General features: G+C 48.6%; 1 protein-coding gene across 1 annotated transcript in view; it reads left to right on the top strand.

Moving 5' to 3' along the window:
• Window positions 1-24,722, top strand: part of SH3BP5 (SH3 domain binding protein 5) — a 72,037-nt gene that overhangs the window by 25,552 nt on the left and 21,763 nt on the right. Inside the window, exon 3 of the mRNA XM_082684724.1 lies at window positions 702-830. Coding sequence (XP_082540850.1) covers window positions 702-830 — 129 coding nt within the window. The remainder of the gene's footprint in view (window positions 1-701; window positions 831-24,722) is intronic.

Raw genomic sequence — 24,722 nt, 5'->3', positions numbered from 1 at the left:
GCCCAGCACAGGGTCTGGCATGTGGGAAGTTTCCACTCAGTGTTTAATGTGGACTAAATCATATGGTTAAGGACCCCCTGGGAGTATAGGGAATGGAGCCATCATTATGGACTGAAGCTGCCAGGGGTGTCTTCCTCTGAGGACCCAGATGGAGCTTTTAAATCAAAACCTAAGGGATGCCTGGGTGGCTCAGTCGGTTAAGCATCTGCCTTCAGCTCAGGTCATGATCCCTGGGTCTTGGGATTGAGCCCCACCTTGGGCTCCTTGCTCAGTGGGGAGTCTGCTTCTCCCTCTCCCTCTGCCCCTCCCCTGCTTGTGCGCATGTGCTCTCTGTCAAATAAATTTAAAAAATCTTAAAACCCTTTCTTAGTAGTCACTAGCCACACTTATTTTTAAAATCTAAATAGATTTATTTAAAATTAAACAAATTAGAAACACATTTCCTCGGTGCCAGCCAGTTTTAAGTCCTCAATAGCCAGATGTGGCCAGTGCCTACTGTACTGGGCAGTGCAAGTGATAGAACATTCCCAGTATCTCAGAATGTTTCAGATGGTGCTGCTCTAGACACTGTCTTGTAGAAGTCTTAATTTCAGGGCCTGAAGGTTGTGTGCAGGCCCCCTGGTGCTTTTGGTTAGGGGAAGTGGATTTTCGTGGATTCCTTCTGATGTGTGAACTGTGTCCTCATTTTCTCCTTGGTGCAGGATGCTCGTCAGAAGTTCCGTTCTGTTCTGGTGGAAGCAACGGTGAAACTCGACGAGCTGGTGAAGAAAATCGGCAAAGCTGTGGAGGACTCGAAACCCTACTGGGAGGCACGGAGAGTGGCGAGGCAGGTGAGGTACCCTGCAGATCGTCTGCCCTTCCTGCTGCCCCAAACCAGGTCTGGGGTGCATCTTCTGACTTCCGTGTCCACCGCCAGAGGGTAGAAGAGTGAGCCTCTGGGATGCAGAAGGATCGTGACTTTGTAGCCATCTGCATATGAAGACAGCCTTTATTTTCCCCTCCCCCCATAAGCTGCTCCATTCCAGCTCTTGATGCTGTTAATAGAGTGTGGGTGGTGGCATTTGGAGGACCCTGTGAGTGGGTGCCGAGTTGGTGCCCAGAGCCAGTCCCCAGGCAGCTGGGCCGTCTTGTGCGGTGTGGGACCTAGTTCTGGCTTCCCAGTGTATCTTCCTTCTCACTACTGATGTGGTACCGTGTTGTGCTTATGTCCCTCCCAGCCTCTGATAGCAAGGTCCCATGAACAGGGGGAGGAAAAGACCCCCCCACACACCTCAACATCCAGCAGGCCTCGGGGCTGGGGACTTTCACATACCTTTGCCCACCCTAGTCCTGTGTCTCTTTAGTGTGACTCACCACCTCAAGCAGACCTGAGCAAGGGGTCCAGAGTATGGGTTCTGTCCCTGGTGTGTGTTTGTGTTGGAAGCTGTGGTCTCTACTGGTATAAAAGTGTGAGTGACAGGTGTTTGAGCACCTGCTGTTCACAGGCAGGTGGTTGGGTGTTGAATGGGAGATCACGGGAGGGTGAACGCTTGGGTGGTGAAGCCCCAGGGCTTCTTCCCCTTTGCCCTGTCTCCATGCACCTCTCTAGTTTCTCATCCTGGGATTCCCCTTGATGCTTTTGGTGGTTCTGGTGAGGTCCTAGGTATGTTTTTGGGTTTCACACTGTGAGCCCTGACTGAGATTTCTGTTTGGAACCTGCCGGATATGTTGCCTTATTCCTAGACAGAATGGCTGCCTGAACCCTGCCTCCTTCCCTGGCCAGCTGAGCGGGGTTGTACCACATCAAAGTGCCAATTATTCATTGGTCTGCAACCAGCTCTGAGCAGCCACCCCCGCTTTCTACCTTCTCTGGGCCCCGCCCAGGCCTCTGGCTTTCCAGGGAGATGGAAAGGTGCTGGCCAGTCCCCAGAAGCTCCAGAACCCCAAGGTGCTGTCTATCAAAAATGCCTGTGGCCCACTAGTCTTTCAGGCACACCCCAAGTTGGGGATGTGTTGTTCGCCTTACTCCCCTACCCCTTGCCGTCATGTGGCCCAGAGTAGAAGTATTCTTGAAGTAAAATTGCAGAATGAAGGGTTTGGGTTGGGTTTGAGGAAAAATTTTGAAAATTTAATGTAAGCATTGGTGAATACTGAGCAGGTTATAAACTCTCTTTTCCTGAAAGTCTTTAACACTTGAATTTATTGCCCTCTGCCTTTTTGGAGCCCACAGATATTTGTTAAAACCATCCACATGCTCAGGTCTCGGCATGATTAAGAGTGGATTATTAGGGACACCTGGGTGGCTCAGTTGGTTAAGCAGCTGCCTTCGGCTCAGGTCATGATCCCAGCGTCCTGGGATCGAGTCCCACATCGGGCTCCTTGCTCGGCAGGGAGCCTACTTCTCCCTCTGCCTCTGCCTGCCATTCTATCTGCCTGTGCTCTCTCTCTCTCTCTCTCTCTCTGACAAATCAATAAAAATCTTAAAAAAAAAAAAAAAAAGTGGATTATTAAAGCAAGCCTTCCCTTGGAGTTGTGGTAGACATTTTCCCACCTGGTCCCCGGAGCTTAGGTTTCAGCACAGACCTGGCTAAAGGATCTCTGCATTCAGGGGCCGGTGGAGGTTGACCCATCAGGTCACCAGCCCCAGCTGGTGGGACGTGTCCACCTTTGGCTGTACTCCTGTCACATGCGCTCTTAACTCAGAATCTTTGAACTTTCTGGTCCCTCTGCTTGTCCCTGTCTTAACCCTTGAACCTGTGTGGTCTACTCTCTTTGTCTTCAGGTTTCTGCTCCAGTGTCACTGTATCAGCAAGGCCTTCCTGGGCTACCATTGACATAACTGCCACTTGCCATCTTTAGCACCCCAGTCCCTCATTCCTTGATTGGCCATTTCTCCATAGCACTCTCTCCAGCTGACTTGTTATTGTTTACTTGTTTATAGTAGCGCAGCTCTGGGAGGAATACCCGCACAGATGCGTGGATGATGAGTTGGCAGGCCACCAGAAGAGCCTGAGCTCCTCCTGGCCCGCCTCTGGTGTTCTGAGCGTTTCCTCCATTGTCCCTTGACTCCCAGCTTACCTGCATGTGGCTGTGTGACCAGAGGGGTAGGAACACGGGTGGCAAATCCAGCTTTGTCTGGGTGGGGTTCCTTTAAATCTTATATGCTGGGTTGTCTGTGACACATATGGGATAGATTTCACACCACTCTCTTCTGTTCTGTACCCAAATCCTCTTTGATTGGGGAAAGAGGTGGGAGGGAGCTGGCTTGGCAGGGTCCTGCTGCTGGGCGTCTGCGAACTGTGGCATTACTCCTTCCTCTCGTCCCTTCTTGTGGCTGGTGAGGACAATGATCGTGACAGTCGTGGAGTTCTGTGGGTGAGCCACTGAGTCATCAGGTCTCTGGAGATTATACCCAGACCCTGGGGATGACTGACTCACTCTCAGCTAGCAGAGGCCAAGATGACTGTTAAGGGAACCGCTGCCTTCTTGCAGGTGGGGCAGGAAGAAGAAGGGCGGGGAAGGCCCAGAGTGACCCCTGCCCCTCAACCCCAAGGGACCTTGTTGGTCTGTAGCCGAGGAACTGGAAGGACGCTCAAAGGCTAAGGCTGGGTGCGGATGTCCCATTTTGTCTGTGCTCACGGCGGGCTGTTTGGGCTTGGGCCAGGTGGCGAGTCTGTTTGTGCACCCGCATCCTCTGACCTTCCTGATGGTGAAGGGGGTGGGGCACCCCTCCAGCGGCTGCCAAATGGGCCTTCCTGTTTTCTTCCTCTCTTTTATTCCCACCCCCTTCCTGTCTGTATTTACGGACCCTCTGGCTCTGTACAGCAGGGATGGTCTCTGAGAGCTGGCCTGCTGAGCATCTGCTCCACGTGTGTATCATGCACAGACCCTGCACTCCCAGAGCCCCTGCACCCTCGTCTGTGCGATGGGGATGGTTTATGGGAGCAGCCCTGGCTCTCTCGTGATACTGCCTTTGGATTTAACTGAGGTATAATGTGTGTTTGACCGCAGACTCCCTGCATAAGTTTAGGTTTCAGCTCTGAAAAAACCTCTTTGTCATAGAAAATTTTGAAAAGAAACGAAATGAAGAAAATAAGTTCCTGTTGTCTTCTGTTACTATTTGATGTTTATCTCCTATTGTTATTATTATTTTTTTAAAATAAGAGATCATCCCATAGTGGTGGTTTTATATTGTCTGAATGCCAGTGTCCATCCATCCAGAGTCCCAGTGGAGAGGGGACTTAAACAGCTTGGTTTTCCAGGAGATTACGAAGGTTTGTAATTGTTGGGCCAATAGAACTTCTATTTGCTTATCAAAATTTACACTAACTTTATTGTTCCTGGTGTCATGTCAGATCAGGAATGAGTCAGATCCAGTCCTGTGAGGGTGAAAACGCAGCCCAAATTCTCCCAAGAGGAGGTAGAATCCAGCCCCCACAACGGCCAGCTGGGGTGGGGACAGGGAACTGGCTTTGATGGGTTTGAGGGTTTTTGTCCTTGAGCTGGCACTTGTTTGTAAGGCTCTGTCAGCCCATGTGGCCTTCAGTGTGTGGCGGGGGACATTCTGACAAGGGGGTGGAGCTGTGTGACTCAGTAAAGCCTGAACAGCCAGAGTGTTTCTTGGTTGCTTTGCTCCCTGGGCTCTAACTTGTCTAGCAATGACCCTGAGCCTGTCATTTTTAGCGCTGCCACTCTCCATGCTTAGTATTACTATTTTTTAAAGAGGTGTGGAAACTGTCCAGAACATACATTTTGCCATCTGAGCCATTTGCAAATGTGGAATCCCGCAGTATCAAGTACATTCATGTCATGGGCCCATCGCCACTGCCTTCCATCTCCAGAACTTTCTTGTCTTCCCAAACTGCAGCTCCATACTTACGAGATGTCCATGCCCCATTCCCTCCAATTCCTGTCCTTGACAACCATGGTTCTTCTACTTTCTGTCCCTGTGAATAAGTACCCCATGGAAATGGAATCAGGCAGTATGTGTCCTTCTGTGACTCGCTTATTTCTCTTTGCCTAACATCTCCTGGGTTCATCCATGTTGAAGCATGTGTTAAAATTTCATTCCTTTTTAAGAGAACCCACCACATTTTGTTCGTTCATCCATTGATGAACATTTGGGCAACTCTCGTTGGTTTTACGTGGTTGCAGTATGTCAGAGGACTTTGCAAGTCTGAAGAGTGACAGAAATGCAAAATAGGGTTACTCCGTGCTAGATGTTGCCTGTTTTGTGTTTATGGGGCTATGTAAGTCTGTGCCCCACCTGTAAGCTCCTTCAGGGAAGTAAGGTGAGTGGGAAGGCATTTGAAACTTGTGGAGTGACTTAGCTGTAGGACAACTGGCAAAGCCTGGCCTCTGAGCCAGGGGCTATTGGCTCTGAATCCTGAGATTTTTTTTTTTGGACACCAGAGGGGAGGAAGACTTCCTGGCTCTTTTTTTTTTTTTTTTTAATTTATTTTTTTCAGCATAACAGTATTCATTGTTTTTGCACCACACCCAGTGCTCCATGCAATCCGTGCCCTCTCTAATACCCAACACCTGGTTCCCCCAACCTCCCACTATCCCCCCTACCCCGCCCCTTCAAAACCCTCAGATTATTTTTCAGAGTCCATAGTCTCTCATGGTTCACCTCCCCTTCCAATTTCCCTCAACTCCCTTCTCCTCTCCATCTCCCCTTGTCCTCCATTCTATTTGCTATGCTCCACAAATAAGTGAAACCATACGATAATTGACTCTCTCTGCTTGACTTACTTCACTCAACATAATCTCTTCCAGTCCCGTCCATGTTGCTACAAAAGTTGGGTATTCATCCTTTCTGATGGAGGCATAATACTCCATAGTGTATATGGATCACATCTTCCTTATCTGTTCGTCCGTTGAAGGGCATCTTGGTTCTTTCCACAGTTTGGCGACTGTGACCATTGCTGCTATAAACATTGGGGTACAGATGGCCCGTCTTTTCACTACATCTGTATCTTTGGGGTAAATACCCAGTAGTGCAATTGCAGGGTCATAGGGAAGTTCTATTTTTAATTTCTTGAGGAATCTCCACACTGTTCTCCAAAGTGGCTGCACCAACTTGCATTCCCATCAATAGTGTAGGAGGGTTCCCCTTTCTCCCCATCCTCTCCAACACATGTTGTTTCCTGTCTTGTTAATTTTGGCCATTCTAACTGGTGTAAGGTGGTATCTCAATGTGGTTTTAATTTGAATCTCCCTGATGGCTAGTGATGATGAACATTTTTTCATGTGTCTGATTGCCATTTGTATTTTAATAGCCATGGGACTTTGATGGGTTATGGAACCTCTGTGCCTTAGTTTCTTCATCTATAAAATGGAGTCATTTATGTCCTCTTTTGCTGGGACATAAACCACCCCAAACTTAGTGGCTTAAAACCCTTATTGAGCTCATGATTTTGCTGGGCTGTTTTTTTTTGTTTGTTTGTTTGTTTTGTTTTTTTACTTCAGGCATTGCTGATGTCATGCATATGTCATCAGTTGGTGGGTTGGCTGGGGGCTGGCTGATCTCCCATGGCTTTATATGTCAGGCACTTGGCCCGTGGTCAGCTAAGACTTCCCGGGTGACTAGACCACATGTGTCTCATCCAACAGGCCGAGGGAGTCTTCACGTGGTATGGGGATTCCAGGAATAAAAAGGACAAGCCCTTTTCAAGCCTCTGCCCATGTCACATTTGTTCATGTCTTATTGGGTAGAGTAAGTCAGTCCAGACTCAAGAGGTGGGGGAAGGACTGCAAGGTGCCCACAAAGTATTGTAGCCATTTCTGCGACTTAACCACAGTGATAAAACTACCAAAGAAAAAGAATCTAAGTTGTTATTCCAGATGTACTTTGCTATCAAATATTGTGTTTCTATGGTGAATCTGCTGCCTTAAAAACAAAACAAAGACCACGGCACTAGAGACTGCTGGATGGCAGAGGCAGGCCTGTGCCGGCCAAGAGGAGACATGTCAAATGTCAAGAATTTGAGGACAGGAGGGTGTCCCCAGGTACCTGAGTAAGTACTGAATTTCTTATGGGGGTAAAGTGTGCCGGAGGCTCACAAATGATGAGGGGGAGGGGTATCTGATGGACTTCTCCACTGATCGCAAGCACTCTGAGCCCTGTCAGACAATAATGTGGTAAGGGCCTTCAATAATGGAGAGTCCTGTTTTCCATGAAATGAGACAGGTCAAGTGCATCAGATAATCCCTTGAGTTCTTATGTTAATCATAGAGTCACAGAATGTTGTAGGCTTTCTTTGTTGGGAAATTCTAGACATTGGTTTCGTTTGCAGAAGGCCCTCTGTAAGTGGAGGAGGAGAGGGCTAGGTTCCACAAAGTTGGGACATAAACTCAAGTATATGTCGGGCATGGGTTATTACTTTGTTTACCTGTTTGGGTATTTCTTTTTTCCCCTCTGAATTTATCATTTTCTTTTACTCAATAGACATTTACTGGGTTTCTACTCATTGTCAGGCCCTGTTTTAGCCACTTGTTGAGAACAGAACAAAGAGCCTAACTGTGGAGCAGGCATTCCACTCTTAGTCTCATAAAGGAATGTGGGGTGGCGTGTTTTGGGCAAAAGTAGAATCTTGGTACTGATATTTAACGTGTGGGTCCCCTGCCATTTGAGATATAGAGCAAGACTGTGGATTACAGTGGGCTAGTGGATTGGTGAGTTGAAGTGTTTCTCAAAGTATTTTCTAAGTATCTCCCCTTTGTGCTGGCCATTGTGGAGCATAAAATGTCTGTATCCTCCAGGAACCCCTTCAGCACGTACAAGCAAGGTATTTTTAAGACATAGGTAGTCTGTTGTCATTATTCACGAATTAGAGAGGCGTTCTATTGAGACATTGCTCCTAGGGGAACTAGAGTGTCGGGATCCTGAGAGCCTCTGGTCACATTTTCATCAACTGATCCATACATAACCTTCTTTCACGTACGTTTGTCTTTAAAGACACCGTATTTAGGGGCGTCTGGGTGGTTCAGTCAGTTGAGTGACAGATTCTTCATTTCAGCTCAGGTCATGAGCTCAGGGTGGTGAGATCAAGCCCCGTGTCAGGCTCCATGCTCAATGTGGAGCCTGCCTGAGATTCTCTCTCCCTCTCCCCCTGTGCGTGTGTATGATCTCTCTCTCTCTCTCAAATAAATAAGTAAATCTTAAAAAAATATAAAGACAAGCCCTTTTCAAGCCTCTGCCTTATTTATTATATATTTCTTACAAGTAACTAGTTATGTATGGTATTTCCTTATAATAAGACACTAGCCAAGGAGGTTCGAACATTTTCCTAACCTGGGGTGACATCATAAATTTGTCGCCTTTCAGCATCACACAGTGTTGCCCACTGTGCTTTTTTAACTGGTCACCATCTCCCATGCTTTGATAACAGATGGAGTCCGCAGATTAGCCAATTTTCTGTGGCTTCCTCATGCACTGACTATGGACTTGACTTTAGCACTTACTAGAGCAGCCGCTTGTGGGGATCTGCAAATTTCCTCTTCCTTTTTCTGGATGTTCCGCATTGTTGATTCACTAACATTAAACTCATGGCCAACAGCACCGTGACTCACGCCTGAATGAAGCTTCCGTAAAACACATATTTTTTCCATACGGCACATACATCGTAGCCTTCTTGCACTTCGGAACACTAGCCAGCACTTCAGCACAGGCTTGGGGGCCAATTTGAGCAGCTGAATCTGACAAAAAGCACAGAAATGTGAGAAATGTGGCACTGAGTAGACAGGGATGGGCAGTTGTTTCCTGGGTGAGACCTTCAACAGGAAGGCAGAGAGTTGCCTTGTTAGGCTGTGGCTGGGAAGGCACACGTGGAGCGACCGAACTGCTTCGCTATGGTACTTGCTGTACTGTATTTATCCAGACACTGCAAGTGCTGTAAATACTGATTTGGGGGTTACAAAGAAGTTTTAGTGAGCAGGCAAATCTGTAAATCAGGAACCCGTGAATAATGGGGACTGTTTGTACTCACCCAAGGGGGAGGCTCATTTATTAGAGAACTGAACCCCATGGCCCCTGGGTAGACATCGTGTGGAAGAAGCCAGTGGGGTGAGGTCACTCTAGGGGGTGGGGGTGTGGGGGAAGCCTGGGAAGAAAGGCCCCCCGGAGCCGCAAAGTGCAAGAGAGAGTCTGGGTAGAAAGAGGAAAGAGCCAAGATCTGAGGGGGAAGTCCATGTGGGTGTAACCTGGGATAAGTGTGTCAGCTCCAGGGTGGTGGAAAGGGAGCCTTATGGGAGCTGAAGGCCCAGATGGGGAAGGAGTGGTGGCCAGCTGAGGGAATACCGCTAGACTGGGCTGAGAAGCTGCAGAGAAACCACTGGGGGCTCTTCCGTGTGGGAAGTTACCTTGTTTAAGATGGTAATTAGACATGGTTGCTAAATATTGTGTCTTTGGTTAATGGCGGCACCATTGAGATCTACCTATGTCTTAGGCACCGTGTGTACTGCTGAGTGTGTGGATGGGTGGGGTGTGTCTTTCTCTTTCCTGTTTGTTCCCCTAGTACAGATGAGGAAACTGGTCTTGGAGCCCAGAGACCATCACTTGGGCCTTTGCATAAGCCCTTTTGGTGTCATGGCTTAATCTGAGAGGATGGGAAGGGAAGCTTTAACAGACTTCGTGGTTAACCAGTGGTCAAGAATGAGTCATAGGGAACTCCAGGGTTTTGACCTGGATACCCAGAATACCAATAGGATGTGGACAGTGGGCACCCAGCTTTGGGAGAAGGTGGTGAGCTCGCCCTCCTGAATGTTAAAGCTGTGACGGGGTACCACAGTGGGAATGTCACAGACGAGGATGCAGGACCCGTTGGAGGTGGGGAGCTGGGAGTCAATATGGAGGTTACAGCTTACTGGGAGCCTGTTGTGTGGAGAGAATGGAGTCAGAGATTCAGGATGGAAGGAAGGAGGGAGAGGAGAGGAATTTGAGCAGTCTTTGTGGACCAGGCACTTTTCTAAATGCTTCACAAGCAGGAGGGAGGTCCTTTAAGTTCTGCAGGGCTGGAAAGTGAGGTTTAGAGAAGCTGAGTTCTTCAAGTGGCCCTCCATGTCCTTTCATATTGAGGATCTACAAGGTCCCCAGGCCTGTAGAGTCGTAGGTCCATTATGTACATGCTCTCATGTCTCCTTAGCAAACTTGAAGGTGGCATTCCTGTCACGAACAGATGGAGGGGATACTGAGTGAGGCTCGGCACCCCACATCACTCAACCTCGGGAGGAGAGGAGCAGAGATTTGAACTCGCGTCTGCCTGGTTCTGGATGCCGCCCAGTGATTCCCCTTCCTGAGGCATCTTGTGACCACCGGAAAGCCTGAGCCACACCCTGACACGTCTTAGGGGGCAGGTGGGAGCAGTCGTGGTTGTGGAGGGCTCAAAGGAAGAAATTGAGCTCATCTCTGTGGTAGTTTCCCTGCCTTTTCTGCCCTGGGGTGACTGTGAGGCTCTTTTTCCAAGCAGCCCGGGGCCCTTTGAAACTCCTTCCCCTGGTGGCGTGCCCTCCTAGTTCTCCTGGGACTCGAGCACAACTCCATCGTGCCTCCCTTCCTCCCAGTCACTTTCATTTCCGCTGGGCCACCGGCCTGCCTGGGTGGCAGCTCTCACCTGGGACTCGGGTGAGGAGGTCCGGGTCAGTGACGTCCTTCCCCGTGGCCCTGAGCATGTTTCCACTGGGGGGCCCCAGGCCGGTTCCTGGGAACCGCGTCATCCCTGCTGCCCATGGTAAGGGCAGGCGGTGAGTGATGGGGCTCCTGTCCCAGAGCAGGGCCCCCGCTGATTTATGGCAAGAGAGGGCAATGGACGGTTAACTCTCCCTTGCCTGTAAGACTTTGTCCTGCTTTGTAGTCTTGCTTGGAGGTCGCGGCAAAGAAGCAGCTGCATTTTGGAAGCCTAGATGCCTGATCAAGTTGGGGTTAATGGAGGGGGTGTGGTTGGTGGCAGCTTCTGACCCAGGTCAGAGGCTCCTGACATGGGGGAGGTCTTGAGACTTCAATCTGGAGGGCTCACCTCGATGGAGCCTCTGCACTTCCTGCTTGGTTGGCCCCGCAGGGGGCATGGTCTGCTGGGGCTGGAGCAGGAGTGTTGTTGATCTTGAGGTTTTCTCTGCTGGCGGTGCACTGGGCCACTTGCTTTGACCCCTTCCTGCCTGGCTAGCAGTGGGCGATGGCCCGCAACAGGGTGTCAGCCAAACAGCATGGAGCTGGAGGTATTACTAACCCCCATTACCTTGTAAGGTCGGGGTTTGTCAGGGTGGTTCCCTGTCCCTTGTCCCCTTTGCCTTTCACTGGGGCATGTCTAATGCCCAGTATGTGCTGCTTGGTGGGCCACATGCTGCCCGAAGCTGACAGACATGGTTTGTCACCATAGTTTGGTGGTTAGTGGGGGATGTGGGGAGTTCTGTATCTGAAACTATGAGGCTCCTTGGATGTGTCTCTTCTTTTCTCTCCTTCCGTCTTCAATAAAATGATTGTGTTATTAAGGATCATCCCTTCCTTCCCCCTCTGTAAACCAGCCTTATTCCCCAGAAGGAGTGGCAGAATGACCAATTTCGCAGCTGAAGAAAATCAGAGTGCGGGGGGTGTATTTTTGTCACGAGTGTTGTCAACATGGCTAAGCCTTTCTATGCTGTCAGGTAGCCAGGTGTGTCCCCGACAGGTGGTGACATTTCTCTTGAGCTCTTTTGGCTTACCTTTCCATTCCCTCTCCTCACCTCGGGGATCCACCTTCTGCCCACCCTGCTTTCCTTCTTTTCTCTTCCATTTACCCCCCCCCCGCCCTCCCAGAGTGACTTCATATTCTACCCCCTTCCTTCTGTTAATATCTACCACGAAGAATTGGGTGGCCTTATTCACACTAAAAATTAGATGCGTGATAAGGCTTAGCTATTTACGGACTCTGGAACTTTGAGTAGTTCTGCTTTAGAAACCTTCCCCTGTCTTGGGATATTCTGCTTCCTGTTGTGGAATGCGGATCCCTAGCTTGGTGTTTGTGGCCCAGCAGGAGCTTCTGGACAGGTGTGTGAAGGGATCGCACCCATTCCTGAAAGAGGGAAGTGCAGCAAGTTCAGGCGGTAGCCAGGGTGTTCGTGTGTGTGGTGGGATGCCCTTGTGGGGTATAAAGCAGAGCTAGGGGCAACAGATGGAATACAGGGTGTTCAGTGAAATTTGAATTTCCGATCATTTTTTTTCAAGGCTGTCTATGTCTCACATGATATTTGGGACTTACTAAAACTAAAAAAAATTGTTATGCACCTGAAATTCAAATTTAACTGGGAGTCCTGTATTTTTATTTGCTAAATCTAGTGGCTGTACAAAGGAGGGGAGCTGTGTTGAGTCATCAGCCAGTTGGATAAAATTGTTTTGGAGTCTGCCGCCCCCTCTCAGGTTCCTGCATTTATAGCATGTGTTGTTGTGGAGGGAAGATTCTGGTCCCACTGTGCCATTCCTTAGCCTGTAGCCTTGGGCTACTGGCAGGTAGAAGTGAATGAATATGTAGGAGTATTGAGTACAACTGAAAGTATTCAACGTCTCACACCACAGTTCTACACTCCTAAGCCTAAACACTCCTAAGCCTGGAAACTCCTAAGTGTTTCCAGGAAGAAATGGAGTTTTTTAGAAAGAGAGTGCAAGCAGGGGAAGAGCAGAGGGGGAGGGAGAGAAGGGGAAAGGGACTCTCAAGCAGACTCCGTGCTGCCTGTGGAGCCTGACGCCAGGCTTGATCTCATGGCCTCATGAGCCTGAGCCTGATCTCATGGCCTGAGCCTAAACAAAGATTCAGACGCTCAACCGACTGAGCCACCCAGGTTCCCCAAAATGGGGTTTCTAAGAAAAGTGGTTGAGTCTGATCACTGCCCCCCTCAACCTTACCACCTTGATGGCTAAGAGCTGGTTGGCTCCTGACAGAACTCTGAAGGGCTCCGTGGACAGGCACATGAACTAGGTCTCTTCTGAAGGAGCTCCCTGACTTTGGTACCTCAGCCACTCTGCCCTGACTTATCCAGGCACCAACTAATGTCTGCCTCCCTCAAACTTCTCCCCTTCCCCCCATTCTTGAGTGGCTTTAATAGCTTGATCATTTACTCATGTTTATTTATTTAGTTTTCCATTTCAGACTTTGCCAGGCACTAGGGAGCTTACATTCTCCCAGCGGAAAGAATGCCTCTTTGCTGCACTTAGGGCAGTGATCAGCTATGTCTAGGAAGCCTCACTTTGTGTCCTTCACTTTGAAGAAGTTGGTAAAATGGAAGTACAACAAGGATACCATCTGTTCATCAGTTTGTTAGTACCCTAAAGCGCATTCCCCAGCCCTTAGGCAAAGCACTGTAGTGCAGAAAGGATTCATGGACTTCTTTATTTCTAAAAGTCATCATGTATCAATTTCCTGAGTTTCTTTCATTCCTTGAATTCATGCTTCTTGGTTTCAGAGTCAGGCCAACTAAGTGAAGATTCTCTTTACACAGAGGAGGCAAGGCGGTCTGTTTTTACACTGACCTGAGCACTCAACCAAGGTGGTTGAAGGGACCTGTAGTGGGTTCTTGAAGAGCAAGTGGAAGGAAATCATAAGAGAAGGCACTGTATTGAGTTTCTGTCCATTCCTCTACTGTGTGGCCTCATCCCAGCACCTGAGTTCTACAGCCTGAAATTATGAAATTTACAATGCACAAGATGATGGCCTCTTCTAATATCAACCAGTAGTTGCATTTGGTTGCAATCAACCGAGGACTCAAAAACAGTGGCCTGCGCACACTAGGATGTGTTCTCTCACCTGGAAGAAGACCTGAAGTAGGCAGTCTAGTGTAGTCTAGTGCTGTGACTCTGTGGTCACCTGAGACCCAGTGACCTATGTACTGCTCAGTCCTGTGAGTTCCAGCTCAAAGCCACCTCATGGTCCAAAATAACAGCAGGAGCTCCAGCTGTCACATCTGCCTTTCAGAGCAAAAGGGACAAAAGAGGAATGGGGAAGGGCCATATGCCCGGTCTCTTTTGAAGAGTCTAGTTGGAATTCTCAGACAACACTCTGCTTCCATTCCATTGCTGGAACGTGGGTAGCTGCACTGGTGGCTTGGCTTAGAGTTTTTTTCACTAGCGGGGTTGTTTCTAAGGATGGAGGGAGGGGAGGTATCGGGAGGCAGCTAACTAACTGTGCCATGTGTGGGCTGTAATATCTTCTATCTTTTAGTAAGGCTCTGGGTTGGAAGGAGTTAGAGGTGGACAGGTGTGACCCACAGAGCAGGCCAAGGACTCCTCGGAGTAGGGAAATGCAGTAAACCCTGTTTCTCTCTGCTAGGTCACTTCCCTCTCTTTATGGCGTGTGGAGAAACTTCCTGTCCTTTATCTTGTGTTGGAGACCTATGAGGAAATCGTAGCTTCCCATGAAGGTGTAATTGTGTTGTGTGTGTTTTGTCAAGTCACAGAATCCATTCATACTTTCTTTTAACAATGCTAATTAAATGACTCATTTCCCATTTCTACCTCTCTGGTAGAAGCCCTGACGTCAGAAGCCCTGACCTGGATGACTGAAATAGCCTTTCCATTGGTATTCCTGCCTTTTAGTGCCCTTCTTCCACCTGTCCCCACTGCCTCCCAACTGAATATTTCCAGAATCAGTTCTGACAGTTCTCCAAAAACTTTAGTTCACATAATGGTTAATTTTATGTTTCAACTTAGCTGGGTCACACAGAATGTTTCTGTGAAGGTGTTTATTGGATGAAACATTTAAACTTGTGGGATCTGAGTAAAGCAGTTTGTCCTTCATAATGTGGGTAGGCCTTGTATAGTCAGTTGAAGGCCTGAATGGAAAAAAGAGTGACCTCCTCCAAACAAGACAGTTATTATTATTTTTTTAAAATATTTGTTTATCTGAGAGAGAGCAAGTGAGTGGAAGGGAGGTGCAGAGGGAGAAAGAGAGAATCTTTTTATTTTTAATTTTTTTAAAAAGATTTTATTTATTTATTTGACAGAGGTCACAAGTAGGCAGAAAGGCAGGCAGAGAGGGGGGGGGGAAGCAGGCTCCCCACAGAGCAGAGAGCCCAATGTGGGGCTTCATCCCAGGACCCTGAGATCATGACCTGAGCCGAAAGCAGAGGCTTTAACCCACTGAGCCACCCAGGTCCCCCGAGAGAAAGAATCTTAAGCAGACTCATCGCTGAGTGCAGAGCTTGACATGGGGTTCGATCTTACAATCCCGAGATCACAGCCTGCCTGAGCCGAAACCAAGAGCTAGACGCTGAACTGACTGAGCCACCCTGGTGCCCCCAAGAAAGAATTTGGTAGCAGATGACCTTTGGACTTGAGAAGTATCAGCTGTTCTCTGAATCTTTGTCCTGTTGGCCTACTCTTGCAGGTTTTGGACTTGCCAGCTGTCATGATTACATGAGCTGATTACTTAACATAAATCTCTTTCTCTGTGAACAGACATACCTTGGAGATCTTGCAGATTTGGTTCCAGACCACTGCGGTAAAGCAAATTCACAATAAAGCAAATCAAATGAAATTTTTTGTTTCCCGCTGCATATAAAAACTGTTTCCCATATATTGTAATCAATTAAATGTGCAATAGCATTATGTCTGGAAAGGTATATGCTGTAATTAAAAAATACTTCATTGCTAAAAAAAAAAAGTGCTCACTATCATCTGAGTTTTCAGTGAGTCATAATCTTTTTGCTCACTAGAGAGTCTTGTCTCTACGTTGATGGCCCCTGACTGATCAGGGTGGTGGTTGCTGAAGGCTGGGGTGGCTAGGGCAGTTTCTTAAAACATTTAAAGTTTGCCACATTGATTGACTCTTCCTTTCATGAATGCTTTTTCTGCAGCATGTGATGCTGTTTAATAACATTTTACCCATAGTAGAACTTGTTTCAAAATTGGAATTGATTCTTTCAAACCCTGCGGCTGTTTTATCAACTAAGTTTATGAAATATTCCAAATCCTTTGTTGCCTTATCAGCCGTGTTCTCAGCATCTGCACCAGGAGTAGATGCCGTCTCAATAAACCACCTTTTTCGCTCATCCCTAAGAAGCAACTCCTCACCTGTTCAAGTTGGATCATGAGATTATAGCAATTCAATATAGTTATGACAACATTTGAAATACGGTGAGAATTACCAAAATGTGACAGCGCTATGGAGTGAACAGATGCTGTGGAAAAATGGCGCCGGTAGACTTCCTTGAGGGAGGGTTGGCACAGACCTTCAGTTTATAAAAAACCACAGTGTCTTTGAAGTGCAGTAAAGTGAAGCACTGTAGAATGAGGTAGGCCTGAGTACATGTCCTTTGGACTGTTTTCTCTGGAGGACCCTGACCTGTACAGCCCATCTGTGTCCTGCGTGAGGCCCAGATCTGAGTGTAGCATGCAGGGCTTTTCCGTCTGGCTTTGCCCTCATGCTCTGGCCTCTGGGTACTCTGTGCCATGCCCCCGTGCGCCCCCTCCCTCACCCCACTGCCACCCCAGGTGCTGGGTACATCCTATCGCTATGCTCCCAGCTTCTGGAAACATCTTGGTGTGTTTTGCGTTGCTGTGTGTTTCTATTCTTGGCCTGGGATGTTTCCCTCCCCACCCCAAGCAGCTCCGTAATGTTGGGAATGGTGGCCATTAGCCACATGTGGCTACTTCAAGACCAAGTCCAAAAATCCATAAAACTGGAAGTTCATTTCTTTGGTCTCCCCAGCCACAGTTTTAAGCGCCCAGTAGCGACACGAGGGCGATGGATACTATTTGAGGACAGTGCACTTAAAGAACATTTCTGTCATTTCAGAGAGTTCTCTTGGGCAGTGCTGCTTGGTTCTTACCCTTTGTGTGGTTGAAGTGAGGGCATGGGTCCGTGTAATTTCTGCCCTCGCCCTGCGGTTCCCCCACCTCACGGAGCTTCCCACCAGCTTTGCTTCTTGGAGAATGTGATGAAGGCTACGGACATCATCCTCAAAAAACCTGGGATGTGGGTGCATAAATCATAAACATGATCCAAAGGTATTCATCAGCTTCCCTTCAAGGTCACCCATGCCCTGTGGGTTAATAACTATGACTGAATAATGCTCATACCGCTTACAGCTAACGCTTCTGTGCGGTCTACTGTGTGCCTGGTCAAAGCACTTTGTCTGTGTTCGCTTGCCCCTCAGAGCAACTCCACACGGTAGCTTCTGTCATCGTCTACATTTTGCAGATGAGGAAACTGAGGCACAGAGAATTAAAGCACTTAGGGTCACCCAGCTGGTGAGTGGCGTGGCCACGATTTGACCCAGGCTATCCGAGTTCCAAGTCTTTGTTCCTAACCTCTACACCAAGGACTAAAAACCCTGCCCTAGAAACCTGAGCTTCTTGAGGACAGAAATTGCTTCTTATCCTTTGCAGACCTTCACGGTGCACAGTAAAGGTGAAATGAATGCTTGATGAAAGGAGGGATGCTTAGGATTGAGTTATACAGGCTTAAGGCATAATCGTCTTGGCTCCGGAATGTTGGAATAAGACACTGAGTGTCTTTTTTTTTTTTTTAAAGATTTTATTTATTTATTTGATAGAGAGAGAGGGAACACAAGCAGGGGGAGTAGGAGTGGGGATAGGAGTGGGAGAAGCAGGCTCCGCGCTGAGCAGGGAGCCCGGTGCAGGTGCCCCCAAACACTGAGTGTCTAATGCTTTTACTTTCTTAGTTTAATTGGCCACAGTTTGTTCCTGACTGCTTAGAGCAGGGAGAGGCCCCGAGTCCGCTGAGCAGCCTTGCTTGGCAATACAGGATGGGAAGGGGAGGGGGTTTGCCAGAGCCCAGGCTGCCACGGGGCACCCCTGATGCACCAGTGGGTGCTGCCCCTGCCTCCCTGAGCTGGACGCCCAGCTGCCGCCGAGGTCCTGAAACAAGGCAATTCCTGTCTTTTCCAGAAACCCCTGGGTGACTCGAAGTGGCATGGGCTCCAGTGGCCAGAGGGACACCCCCTGTCTTGTCATGCTTCCTGACAGCCTGCTCCTGTGGGGTCTGCTGGGCATGGCCTCTGGGACATCTTTGTTCCGTTTCACAGCTGACCCTCCGTCTTTTCCATATACTGAGCTAAGCAGGGAGCTATGTTGTGCTAATTCTTATTTATGGGAAGCCCTCCTTTTTGTCTGCGTCCCCTGACCTTGAATTCCTTGGGAGATCTTATTACAGGTAGAAGTCAAAATTAAGCCAAGTCATGCTGCCCCAGAGGCAGAAGATGGGCTGGAGGAGGGGGTTTGACATTTCAGTGACTTGGTTGTTCCTCTGGCTGTACTTAAATGGGCCTGGCAGTGAATAGTGCCAAGTGACCCAGGAAAGCCCGGAACTCAGAGAAGGTTGCCCGGGGCAGCCAAGATCTTTGGCTTGAGCAGGGCTTGGAATTGTCCCTGTTTCTAAGGGCACATTCTTCATAGTCCTAGTGGTAGTGACTCCCAGATGTACGGAACGTGATCGCTGTCATCAAGGAGTTTGTAATCTCGTTGAGAAAACCAAGTGAAGAGCAAAATAATTTGAGATGTGTCATCTGTGTGTTCAAATGTTGGGTAGTTTTCAGGGCATTTTTCCACATGCACTGTCTTACAATGTGGCAGACGGCTGAAATAAGTAGAGAAACGTGGTCCCGTGAATTCAGAGAGGGTAAAATTCCATCCAGGAATGCATTTTCTGAAGACCCGCTGGGACGGGTCCATAGCTTTTAGCTTGGAGGAGGCAAAATAGAGTGGAAGGGGGTTTAGGTCTTGAGAGAATGGCATTCACACCACACAATTGAATATAGACCATTAGGTCATTGTTCAAGTGAGTTTTCACATCACGTAAATGGGCATTTCCAAGGATAATTGTGCCCAGAGAGACATTAATCTGATTGTGTGAGCCACAGAAGGAAAAAACAATCACAAAGCACATTAAAGGATTGACCACGAGGGAGCTATTTGTGGCTTATCATTTGTAGCCTAGCTTGGTACACTAATTAAACACATATTTCTTAAACATCTGTAGTCACGGGGCACTAGGCTAGGTTTTGGGAATTAAATAATTCGGTAACAAAGTCCCTACTCTTTTAAGTCCTGGATCACGGGTGATGCTGCTGTTGAGGTCATAGAAATTCCATGCACTATGCAGAGAGGAGACACTGTGGTTCCTGGCCCTTTTCTGCTGTTGCACCAACTTCAGGGGTCCTGCGTCTGGGGGACTGGCCAGGTGTCTCTCATCGCTTAGCACGTGGTGGTGGCTCTGGCGTTGAACTGTCCACTGTTTCCTGTCCTTCCTCATGCCCTTCACGGCCCCTCGGTGGGTTTCTCCTAGGCTTCTGGACAAAAATTGAAAGCTCTGAGAACCTTCTCAGCCAACCATTCCAGATTGCCGAGTGAGTTTGGGTTAATGGAGGTCACTTAGTCTAGAATGAGTGGGTCCTCTGCCGGTGTTAACGGCAGCCTCATGGGAGTGAAGCCAAGGGCTGTGGGGTGCTGGCTGGTGGGAGACCAGAGCTGGCCAATAGAAGGAAACTCTTCAATTGAGAACATCTTTTTATGGATCCCAGCTGAGGACGAAGGGACTAACAACAGATGTTCCCATTATTTCTTTTATTCTGTGTCTCAGGGATGAGAGGGATGTTAAGGACTTTCAACCCATTTGTCTCAGTGGTTTAAGAAAGCAGCCTCCAAGTGGAGACAGAAGGAGCACAGGTAGCTCACGGAAGTTTGGCCCGTGATCCGTGCAGCAGTGAGGAGGATGCTGGAGCCCTGGCCAGCTCTGGAAGCCAGAGTTTGCCTCCCTGTGGTGATCAGTGATGTCTCTCTTTGTCGTGGGTTGTGCAGGTCACCTTAGATTTGTTTCTGAATGTGATTTGGATTAGTTCTGAATGCGATTTGCAGGAACTGGAGTCATTATTGTTTTGGCGATTTTGTGGGTATTTTGGGAACTGGTCAACAGTTCACAAAACCCATGTCAGCAGAGGACGGTCATGGCCTTCCTTGGCAAAAAGGGGCTACAGGAGCCAGCAACAGGTGATATAACCCAAGTGCCTGGGAGAGTGGCTTTGGGCTGGGATGTGTGTTCATCTCCGTGCTGGTCTTTGTGAGTGGTAAGGTATAAACCACAGTTCCCGCCCTCAAGAAGCTTGTGTTTTTAAAACTTACGTGTGCCCTGCTGCTGTTGGGCAGTACAGCTCAGTCTGAATGAGTTCTCCATCAAGTTTTGGGAAACTTATGAATGGGGGTTGAGAAGAGGGGGGAAACATGGAAGTTCTAGAAGAATAGGACTCTTCCCTCCAAGGAAGAGGCTGAGGGATGACAAGAACTTTTTTTTTTTGCCTCTGAAGTGCCCTAAGAAAAAAGTTATGATTGTTTAACCAATGAACTTGGCATGCTATAGTGAAAAAAGAATTCACAGAAGATGGGGTATTTGAGATGGGTTTTAAGGGATGATTAGGAGTTCCATTGGAGAGAAGGAGGAAGAGCATGTTGCCAGTGGAGGGAATGGGACATAGAAGAGTGAGGAGTGTTGAAGGAATGGTGAGGGGTTGGGCCTCAATGGGTCGGTAGGAAGTGAGAAGCTGGGTCACTGATTGTGGCCTGATTGTATTGGGGGTGGGGAGAGTGTTAGGGAGTGACGTCATCAGATGTGCTCTTCAGAAAGATTACCAAGTGTCCTGTATGCAGTTGGGTAGTCTAAATCGGTACCAGATGGAGTTTCAGTTGGCTCTGTGAGATTGGAAGCTAGGAGACGAGTTAAGAAGTTTGTAAAATAATCAGGGTAAGAACTGAAGCTGAAATGTCTGCTGAGGTTTCCTTAGGGCACATTTGTTCCTTGGTGCAGAACTGGGGGGAGGGAGTTTGGGCCAGGGCTTGTCAAGCCTTTGGGTGCTCTACAGAGAAAAGCTCTTGGCCATGGGGCTCGGCAGACTGGGTGTGCAGATGCGGTGGTAGAGATTGTTTTCCGAACTGAGAGTGCCCTAGAGGGTCCTGTGGTTTCTCATCCAGACCTGTTTTGTCAGCTTTATCACTGGAGAACTGGAACAGTATGGGACTCTGTGTGTTTGCTTTTCCTCCCCAGGTCACTAGAGTCAGGGCTTGAGCATGTGACCTTGGTTTGAGCATGTGACCTTGGACCAGTTCCCTAACCTCTATTTCTTTGGATGAAAAATGGGTACAATAATAACTTAACCAGCAGGGCTGGCTGGAGTCCCAGATGCAGGGAAACGTGGCAAACAATAGGATTTAATAAACTCACCTGCCCCAGTGCCTTTGTTCTTCCTCTCTCAGGGCAATAGAAGTGAGATGCAGGGAGGGGCAGGACTTAGGTCCCTCCAGTTGTGTTTCAGACCGCCTTGCAAGTGCTTTGTGGCAAGTGAGTATATGTGTTTTTTTCCTTCTCTGTCTCTGCCGGAGACCAAGAAAGAGCTGAGGGCTTTAAGTCATAGCTGAAGAGACTTATTGTTGAGAACCTATGGACAGCTGGAGTGCTTTGGCCACTAACAGGGTGTTGGGAAGTCAGTGTTGGACCCCCATGTTTTGACATATCTCAAATATGGGCAGAGCAGGCACCCTTTACATGGAGACCTGTTCTTGCTTGGACAACATGCTGACTCTTAACTTTCCCTCCTTGGCAGTCTTGCTGGTGGTTTTTTTTTTGTTTGTTTGTTTTTTGTTTTTTTAAATTTGTTTAAATTTTGCCTTTAGTGAGGACAACTTTTAACAGATACCTTTCCTTCCTCTGTCCTTTCAGTGAGTAGCATTTTCTTGAGTTTTGTGATTTTGTGGCAGGTAAATAGCAGGTCTTCAAAAAACATTTCTTGACCACTTTTTATGATGGGATATTACAAATATATAGCAAGGTAGAGAGAATAATCAGTGACCTCTCCGCACCATCACCAGCATCAGCAACCGGCATCTTGCCAATCACGTGTCTCCTGTTTTAAAACTATTCAGATATCGTATCGCTTCAACCATAAATACTTACATATTTTATTTCTCCTAGATAAAAACCCCCAAGAAATCACATTTAAATTGAAGTTCTTGTGATATCCTCCAGTACCTAGTCCTTCTTCACATTTCCCTGGTTGTATTAAAAATGTGTTTCTTGGTATCGGTTTAAAGCATTTGACCTGACAACAGCTGTTCTGTGTTGACTTGACCGTGTGAACCTCCCCTCTGCCCTTGCGTTATGCGGCTGCCCAATCCAGGGACATAGTTTTGAGTTTACAGAAAGAACTCTCTGGTAGATAAGGAGCAAGATAATAGCTGACTGAGAAGCACCTCAAGAAGCGATTTTATTAACTTTATATTTTGGAAGATTTGCAAACAAACGCAATAAAAATGCTGATGGCAGAAGTGAAATAGCTCAGTGGTTAACTTGCCTGCTGACTGTTTGCACCTGTTGAAGCCAGACACAGCGTTCCAGGATGACCTTGTGAGCCCTGCTGTAATTATGTATCCTCAGTGCTGAAAGCAGGGCTCTCTGGGAGTTAGCAGAGGCCTTGGCATTCCAGACCGAGAAGTCTAATGACTTGTTCAAGGCTGTAGACCCAAGACAAGGGCCATCGTGGGTGCCAGGAATAGACCCTATTGCTCCCTGTTCCCTGCACGTAGCGTGCTGCCTCTCAGCGGCTCTGCTATGCCCTTCAGTCAGCTCTGGTCTGGGCAGGGCTCCGGAGGGTTTCTTTTGTTGGCACTGTGGTCTGTTAAGAGTTGGGGTCCCTGGGCATTGGAGAGCTGCAAGGGGGTCCTGGTGATCCACCTGGTTTCGGAGGCACAGCTCTCTGGAGAGCAGTCCCTGGAATTGCTGGCGACTCTGCGTGCAGCTGCTGATACAGAGGGCGCCTGCAGGGACAGAGCCCAGCGTGACAGCCAGTCAGCCCCCTGCTCCTCCCCTGGAGAGGAAGGGGAAAACTCAGGAATCAGAACTTTGTTCCAGGGGCGCCTCATGGCTGCTAGCCTTTGACTCCCCGGCTGTGGCTGAAGGGAGGGAGATGCTGTCCCCAGTTCTGGCATCACAGTGCTTCTTATGCCCACCTCTTGGCTTCTCCATCCTCTTCGCAGGAAACAGCCGCTCCCGACTAGCACAGAGAACTGTCAGGAGATGTAGTTACAGAGTCCGTGGAGTTCCCCCAGGCAGGGCATTCTGGCTCCCCTCGCCTCCCCACTGTTCCTCAGTGTAAGTCAGCACTCTCCACCCCCTCGAGAGACAGGCGGTGATCTGCCCCAAGTCATGTCTCCTGTCGTGGCCCAGGTGTACCTTGTGTGTTTCCCTGGAAGGGATGGAATGGCTTCCCTGGTTTGTATGTGTCTCTCTGGCCTTCAGACTGGCCGCTGCTGATGCTTTGTGTGTCCTGGGAATGACAGTGTGGGGACCAAGGCAGGGAGGGAGACACATTTGAATGGACTCACGGAGAGGAAGGTACAGCTGTGCCGAATGTGGGGAAACCCTCCACAGCACAGGAACTCTGCGTTTGCACACGTTTGAAGAATTTAAGAGATGGGGTATGTGATTTATGCCCTTGAGCGGGCCATCCTACTCTGAATTTCCTTCCATAAAAGAAAACGATTGATTGACATTGTTTCCATCTTTTCGAGTCCTTACACTTGGTGATTTGATTCTGTGGTACAGGGATCCAGGCGGCTCCTGGAATGCTATTGGGTCCTGCAGGCTATGACATTGGGCACTGCTGTTGTCCCCCACGAGTCAGGCCTCTGCCTCGAACCTGGCCCCAAACTTTTGCCAGCTGGTGGTTCTATAGCCAGCAGCTGCTGCACCCACCCAGTCAGTGTGTGTGTGTGTGTGTGTGTGTGTGTGTGTGCACACGCGCGCAAGAGGAAGCCAAGGAGGAAGTGGGTGTCATCCTTCTAGCTGGGGTAGATGGGGAAGGCTGGGCACCTGTTGTGTCCTTTCCACAACAGAATGGATTTGATCTGGGGGCCTGCTGAGGTGTGCCATGCATGGCTGGCAGACCGTGTGAGCTGCTGATAGCTGAATGGGGTAGGAGTGCATTGGAGGGGGAGGGATCAGAGAACTGCGCTCACGGACAGGCTCTGACATGCTGATTTGGATGAAATAGCCCCCATGCCTTGGGAAAGTACAAGGCCTGTGCCTTCCTCCTGCCAGAAGCTTTCGGCCAAATTGGGGAAATTTGGGAGGGTGACAGATGGTGCCAACCTACAGCAGAGGGACAGTGGCCTGTGAGTGGGTGGGGATGCCCTTGGGTCCAATGTGGCTGTGTATGCTTGTGTCCCGAGGTGAGCTATAGGGTGATGCCTCACAGAAGACCAGCCAAGGTGGACTCAATCCTGGATGAACCTCCTCAGAGCCCCCAACTGAAACCCTGGAGTTGGACCCCATCCCAGTCAGTGTGAGGCCCTGGATGACCACGGGGAGTGGGAGAGGGTCCTCTAGGAACAGAGTCACAGCATCCTGCTTGGTGGCTGGGCCTTCCCCACATCCAGGGTCTGGCCATAGTGTATCCTCCAGGTTCCTTTATGATGGGTTTTTAAATGCATGATTGTTAATCATCTAAGGTAGGAATGCAGGTGCTGTTTTAATGAGCGCAGCAAGTTCAAGACTCTGGTTGGTAGCTGAGATCTTTTGTTGCCCTTCGTTTCAGGTTGCACAGTATCTAGGCCAGTGCTGTCCAGAAGGACTTTCCGTGATGTTGGAAATGTTTTGTATCTGCCTTGTCCAGTGTGGAAGCCACAAGCCACGTGTGGCCGTGGAGCACTAGAAATGTGGCTGGAGTGACTGAGAAACTGATATTTTAATTTATTTCATTGTAATGAATTTGAA

Source organism: Mustela nivalis (assembly GCF_964662115.1).
Source record: "Mustela nivalis genome assembly, chromosome: 1".
NCBI lineage: Eukaryota > Metazoa > Chordata > Mammalia > Carnivora > Mustelidae > Mustela > Mustela nivalis.
This window is presented reverse-complemented; position numbering and strand designations above follow the sequence as displayed.